At 46.2% G+C, this 7,453-nt stretch overlaps 1 protein-coding gene across 1 annotated transcript; it reads left to right on the top strand.

The window, feature by feature from the left end:
• The first annotated feature begins 4,234 nt into the window (after nucleotides 1–4,234).
• On the top strand, nucleotides 4,235–5,718 carry LOC128708995 (uncharacterized). Its single transcript, XM_053803978.1, has 2 exons — nucleotides 4,235–5,104; nucleotides 5,167–5,718. The coding sequence occupies exons 1-2, from the start codon at nucleotides 4,235–4,237 to the stop codon at nucleotides 5,716–5,718; spliced, it is 1,422 nt and encodes a 473-aa protein (XP_053659953.1).
• The last annotated feature ends 1,735 nt before the right edge of the window (nucleotides 5,719–7,453 follow it).

Genomic DNA, 7,453 nt, shown 5'->3' with positions numbered 1-7,453 from the left:
AATCATGGAATCCTCCAGAATTTCAATATACAACAACAATACGGTTGTCCTGTTTCGATCATGCCAGAGATGAGCAATATGAGCTCTTGAAACCTTGAAATCCATAGACACGACATTATCACATTATTCTTCGACAAAAAAGTTCCAAATTACCTACTTACGCTGATGTAACGAAATTCTCAGCTACTCGACGTCTTCGTTGCACGTCCTTTCTTCCGACTACTATTTATACAGGTCTATGACTCATTCTCTGACCAAACCAAACAGATAGAAGTTTTGGAGGATAACTGGAACACTGCGAATCTACTGCGCGATCTAAATGCCCGTGGGAGGCCTCAAGCTGCAACGGGGCGCTTCGAGATACAATAATGCCAGAAAATTCTGAGCTTCTGCCAAGTATTAAGGGGTCTTAACTGTCATTTTACTTAGGGTCTCCAACGGGTTTTGATCCGCCATTGATGAAGAGGATCTAAAAGAAGATCCTCTATAAAGATATCTTTCTAATAGAGGATCTAAACGACGATCTTCCATAAAAAAGAGGGAATCATCTTTTTCCTTAAGTATCTATTAGTAGTTGATATATAGAAGCCTCAATATTTTTTATCAGGCAATGCAAATATTGGACATTCTGAGTGGCCAGGAAACACTCACGCGAACCAAAAAGAAAGTTAAAACAGGTCCGCAATACAACATTGTCAAGAGTGTCGTGTTTTTCTACGACGGTATGAGCTCCATAATGTGGAGAGTTAATAATTATTGCATAAAAATGGTGGCCCGGTAGCCGGCAGACGTAATAGTTCGCAGTTCGCAAACGAGCTCACTCCGTCACCGGAAGAAGCACTGTCAACATCACGTTGGAATGGAAATTTGCGGAAATCAAGTCCGGCCAAACATCTAATGACATGCAGGTAACCTGTGCACGAATCATACGCCACATACTTCTAGCAAATCTACTGCAACCGAATGGCAAACATAGTTGCACACGTTCCCAGCGCCACTCACAAATGCAATGCAAACAAATTCACCAATCGTGCTTGGCAAACAGTGACCAGCGGGAACTGTGCCATTCCGGTCCCATGTCATAATAGCACCCACGGCACCGCCATCATGATCCGGATAAAAGCCCACCCCCCCCTTTTTCGGAAACTCCCGCACATTGTGCCGAGTGCACACACCGAGTGAACATTCCCTTTGGGCAAACAAACTCACAAAACAAAACGAGCCCCCGTTGTGCGGTGGTAAAACATGCCCGACAGACATTGCAGCGGGTAGGTCGGGAAGGGGGAGAGTCTTTCAAATCAAACGCAAACAAAACACGCGTGTACGGTGCGTGCGATTTGGCAACGGGCCTGGGCGCCCAGAAACAAATGGTAATTGTTTAACTCTGATAAAGAAACACAACCACCGCGAGTGATTCGCCCCGGACACCAAACTGGGGCTGACTGGAAAGTAATTGCTTTCGTTACAAGATGCACACGCGCGCGCAGTGCAATGATCGGTGTGGGCCAATTTTTCCTTCCCCACAAGAAAAAGGACGCAATCAGTCGGCAAGGTGAGAAAAGTCACACCCATTCATTGCTTATTAGCGCGTGTGTACTAACAAAGCGTTGTGTGTACAATTTTCATAATTTCTTGTTTAAATTTTATAATGCAATATCAATATCAGAACCGCTCGGCAGCACAATCGGATGCCGTACCGCATTGCAGGTTGTGGGACTTTTCTGCAACTGCTTCTGAGCGAAGCAGACATTTGCTAACGATAGCTCCCGCTTCCACGGATGGTGTGGAGGCTGTGCGGCTAGTGTAAATAAGAAATTCAACCCATCCGTCACGACTAATGTCTATCATCAGCACGCCGCAATCGCTACCAAACATCTTCACCAACGCGGGCCCCCTCGGATGGTCGGTTCTCTGTTTCCTCGTTCCAATCCGTGCTAGTAATTATGTACCTTCGTACACGGGGCGTACAACACGTTGGAAGCAATTTGTCTAAAGTGTTGCCCAGTGCGTCGCCGTTATCGGTTCCGAACGCTAGATTGCAGGGTTCGCACAAATGTAACATTCGATCGTCGCGCTAAACGCGATCGCGTAACGTTACCCAAACGCACACTTCCGCCTATCTTTGGTAAGAAAAATCAAAGCTGGCAGCCAAACTGCATCACCACACCTTGCACCGCTACCGATTGCCCGAGGTTAAAGGTTTTTGCCATTTATGTATATGCCTTCCGTTATTTATTTTTTTTTTTATTTTCAATGGAACAATTCGCATCAAAAGTCGAGTTGCGTAACTAACCGTGTAAGCCACTCAAGCTCACGCGGGCACAAAACTGGACCGGATCGTAATAATCGGAACAATCGGCGGGGGGAAGGTTTGTTGATTTGAAAAACGGAAATATATCAAATATTGCACCAAATGTGAGTGTGATTGAAGCAAACGCCAAAAATTAGATAAATGACAAACGGACACACAAGTCCCAATGGGCACCCCAAAAAAAAAAACGGATGATGTCGAATGATGGAGGATGTCCAGTGTCCTCGTACGCAAAACAGTAAACCTAACCTTGGTGTTTCTCGGGGTGAAAGGCAACCAGCTGGTTATAAATCTTTCAAAAGCTTCTTTTTTGGGGTGGAACTCCGTTCAGATGCAAAGCAACGGTTTGCGACCGTTTGGGCGAGCTGTCGCGCTGTCATCCTGCGGTTTGCCCAACGTGAGATCGTATTTTACGCACGACCAATTAATCGATCTCAATGACCGGCCCGAACTAATGATCTGCTGGCTGTAATCTTGTTCGTTACGGCATGGCACTGCAGTTGGTCACTTCCTCGCAACAAAGTAGCGCCCTCCTAGTGGGCTAGTGAGAAAACGTGATTAGAGTTGGTGGTGACACAGCAAGAGATTGTCCTGGCTGACAGCACGATGGAGTGGGTCATCGATTTGTGACCACTACCATTGCCCCCTCCCCCGGATCTCATAATTGTGAAGGGGAATTCATTCGAAACGCCTCGCAGCAGATCAGTATCTGTCGTGGATGGGTGGAATTTTGATTTAAAAGTATATATTTTGCTGCAATTAAATGTGTCCCCCAACGTAGGAAGTGCTACAACAAATTGAAAGTTCGTTTTAAGCAGCAACGAAGGAATGTTGATTGTCCATCGAAACAGAGGCGCTTAATTTGCTGCAATAACAATGGGCGGTACAATGAAAATGGCAGTTTCCAATCGATACCAAATAAAGGACACCAAATAAACCCTGTCAATCCACCAGACGATTGGTGGATTTTTAATAAGATAACAATTAAGCTCCCCCGGTACGGCCTGTCCCCACGGTATTGTGGACATGCAAAAATCAATCACTCACTAACTTCAATTGCAACCCAACCCCACTATCACTGTCCGTGACGCAGCGCATTACTCGTGGGCATTCGGGGAAGAAAAACTCCCCCCGCCCAATTCTCTCAATGCAAAAATTATGATGACTCGCGAAATGCAAAAATGAGAATGCCCGGTGACGGCAGTTTATGTTGAGTCGCCCGATTTTCGCGCCATAATTCATCATGTTCGTTCCCGCGCAACGTGCGCTCTGGCGCTTTGGCATGGGAATTTCAAAAACATTGTAGCATCGGTGCATAACAGCGCCGGGTGCTGCTGGGTGTCGGTAATTTAGAGCAATTTCACCCCTCGCCTGTTCCTGTCTTGGGTATGTGCGGGAAAGTCTGTGGAACGCAAATCGTTCGATCGGGCTCAACCAGGCAAAGGAGAAGGATTGTATAATTGATTAATCTTGGAGCCAGTTCGGTTCGTGTCGGTGTCCGAAGAAATCGACACGTATGAAGCTAATCCTGGACAGTGCCCAGTGAGATATGTGACATGTTGATTTGTTGAACTGGCACGTGTATGATTACGGTGACAGGATTACACCCAATTACGTATAATGTGACAGGGCGGCTCTCTTATATTTACCTGCAACGAAAGAAAAGGAAAAACAAAACTATTTTAGGGCCATGTGTTTATTGAATAAGAACGTCAACATTGCATTGAAAGCAACGCGAAGTTTGACGTTTCATTTTTTCCGCATCTAGTAGTCATTGGTTAGCTAATAAATTCTCGTTTCAGTACAGTTTGCTGCATTGTGTGATTTGTGTGTTATTCTAAATTTTTCCAAATTCTTATTCCACAAAATTTGCGGCCATTTTTTTTTTTTGTTACCAACCTAAGCCACTAAATTCCTATTCCGATGGCGTACATTTTCCTGTTTGAAGTTATTGTCGATGATTTGAACCTATTTTCGGACGTTCGAAATTCAACCTCCGGGGAAGAGAATGATCTTGGCGCGGTACGAAGAGAGCTCTGTGTCCGTTTGCAGCTCGCAAACCTGGTACGGTGTGAAGTTTGTGAGAAAGATTTCGGTTCCGCACTAGACATGGCGGTACGCAAAACTGGAGAAAACTGTCTATTCGCGTACAATCCAACGATCGAGCAGGAAGCGGAACTGGTGCTACAAGTTTCTGCCCACGAAAAAGGTCCCACTGGGATGAAAAAATTGATCGGCAGCTGGAAGGGACCGGGCCGGGAAATGTTGGTAGAACTTGCAAAAGCGTTCGACCTCCAGAATGAAACGTCCGTTGAGAAAAGCTCAAACGAATCTCTGCTAGCAGGTGAGGTGGACCGCATAGAGCAACGCAACCACAAACCAGTTTCGAACACCTTCAAGCAATTGTATCCACTCGAAATGGAAACGGAAGGTACGGTCGTGGGTGTTGTTATACTCACTATCCGAATGTCCTGTCTGGGTCCGAACATTAATCAGAAAGTGTTGTTCGGTGGACGGGACCTACAGCAACAGCCCGTGACGTGCTACAAGATGGAGAACGAACCTGTCGTACAGTGCGTGACGCTGGAGGATCAGGACGAGCAAGAGCTGATCGGTCCCAAGGGAAGTCTTGCTAGTATTGTAGGGACGGAAATCGTTCCGGAAGTACAACCGTACGATGAGTATGCCGCCGAGTTGAACGAAAATGCCATTTGCATTCGTGTGGATAAGGATGCAAACATTGCGGTTAGCATCGATGGTGAGGAAAGCAACGAATGCACGAAAGGATGTTGGGTGAGTGTGAGAACATGTTTGCAGGATATTCGATCGGAATCTTATATATTCTTCTTTTGTAGACTTCCCTCACGCTCCCGGATGGAGTGTACGGCTTGAAGGAGGAATACATCCGCCAAGAAGCAAACGGATGTCGACTTCCAGTCATTCGCGGTACGCTCAAGTATCCAGCCTACCATTGGTCCGGCGATTTCATGCTCGCCAAGAAGACCACTCCGGTTACGGTGGAAGACTATCGGAAAAAGCCCGACCCAACGCGTACCGTTGCGCTGCAAGCACTTCCGGCACAGCTCGAACGCGACTGTGCCGGTTTCGAGATCTGTCGCAAAGGTTGGCACGATCCGAACGTGGACGTGTTTGTGCTTAAACTCGGCAAGAACAAGCGCAACTCGGCTGGAGGTAATCCGCGAAACCAGGTAGAAATTGAACTGCGAACACCGCGCGGCCCATCGCAAGAGATACGGCCGAAGGTGTCGCGTGGCGTGCAGGTGATTGAGGAAGAGTTTGAACCGGCCCGAGAAATGCCACGTACCGCTCCCGAAGCCCCGACCGGCGAGGGTGAAAAGGCCGGCAGGAAAGCGAAGGCTGCCGGTAAAAAGGGCAAAAAGAAGTAATGCCACCAAGTGAGACAAATAGACGCTTTCCGGTGAGCTGTTCGATTATTTAATCCACCTCCGCGGCGTTACCGTTTGCCAACGCACCGTACCGATTGACGGGTCGGACTGTGGCAGCAGGTGCCACAACAGCGCTGAGCGTACGACGCGGTAATAAATCAGAGAAAGTTTGATCTGCCAGTTCCGCCGGGGCTCTAAGCTTGCTGCGGTGCGAAGAAAGCACCGGGGCGGTCATGTGGGGCTTAGCCGGGGCTAATAAGACACATTGGAACTGGCTTTGTTTCCGTTTCGAATGCGGTGGTTTTCCAGCAGTGTTATGCAATACTCACGTCCCAATGAAACGGTTGTTTAAAAGCGATCAAAACTGGCGCATACCGTTGAATAACATTTATGACACTATTTGTCCATTTCTTGGGGCATCTTGAAGAAAATAGAGCAAACAGTTATTCTAGCCGGCTTTTTAGACTTTTCTTTTTTATTACGGATTTTACTGCTTGCTCATCTACGTTGAATTTTTGGTGAAAAGTGCCATAAATGTTTAGCACGCTTATTAACGTTTACACACCAGCATCGGTCAGCTTCAACATTCGCTTGATAGCTATTCCCTTCACCGACAACTCATGCACCAATTGGGAGCGCTCAGAGAAAGAAATGAACTTAATTAGTTGTGATTTAGCACAGCAGTTTACCATCGTTTTTCGGAGTTGTGTGGGGTGTACCCGACGTTACGCCACCCAAAAAAAAAAAAACACGCATCATGTAGGGTGGAACGAAATGTCCACTCGGTAGCCAAATTTATGAAAGGCAGCACACACACATGCATTTATTGTGTTTGTGCAACGATTTTTGCTTTGCACAATTCTTACATTTTAAAAGTGGGGGAAAATAATTATTGCAAATATTTACGAAACACCTTTTCGTGTGTCAATGTTTGTTCATGTTGATGTGTTTTGTTATTAAATTATTTTAAGAGGTTTTCTTTGTGCTTTTCTTGTGTCGATTATTTTGTGTTTTTTTTTCTTACGATTACTTTTTTTTTGCTCTAGCGAAGCGCATCACCCCGGATTGTGCCCTTCACTTTTTATTCGCCCATTTAAATCGGTTTACCCACCTATTGACATTTTGTTTCGTTGCAATAGAACGCTCCGGAAGGAATTATTATTTCAATTACAACAACCCAAACCTCCCTTTCCACCCCTCCCGGACCGAAGCGGTAGCATCATCACGGCAATGGCTCAATTATCGCCACCTCGCAAGCAAGCTCTTCGGAAGCAAAAAATCGACCGCATAGAAAATTCACACTCAATGCAGTGGCACACGGGGTTTTTTTTTTTGTTAATGCCATCGGTATGGCACGCCAAAATCGAACGCTAAATAGATATGCGAAGCCACGGAAACCTGGTTGCACTGGTCCGATTGCATAATGCGGGTATTTCGTTCAAAATCAAGGTTCCTTCTCAACGCTTTTACTTTCCACCGCGCCACCGGGTGGAATCGGTAATCGATGTACGATGCGGAATGATTCGCATTTCTTCGCTTGCTTTTTCCTGCCCGATACCATGGTGAAAATGCTACGGGCAAAACACCCGGCCGGGTTCGTCGCTTTTGATTGAAGCATTGAAGTCTTTTGATCGCGCGTTGTTGCACACGGTAGCATTTCGGTGCAAAATTTATGCTTATTGTTTTATACGCTTTCTAGGTGAATGGTAGAAAAACTGAAACGGCACGCTTCGTA

This window comes from Anopheles marshallii, chromosome 2 (assembly GCF_943734725.1).
Source record: "Anopheles marshallii chromosome 2, idAnoMarsDA_429_01, whole genome shotgun sequence".
Classification (NCBI taxonomy): Eukaryota; Metazoa; Arthropoda; class Insecta; order Diptera; family Culicidae; genus Anopheles; species Anopheles marshallii.
The sequence above is the reverse complement of the archived record's forward strand: the minus strand, read 5'-3'. Positions and strand labels throughout refer to the sequence as shown.

Coding starts and splice junctions, on each gene's coding strand:
- LOC128708995 (XM_053803978.1), top strand. CDS start 4,235: ATGGCGTACATTTTCCTGTTTGAAGTTATTGTCGATGATTTGAACCTA. Junction 5,105..5,166: donor AATGCACGAAAGGATGTTGG/GTGAGTGTGAGA, acceptor CTTCTTTTGTAG/ACTTCCCTCACGCTCCCGGA.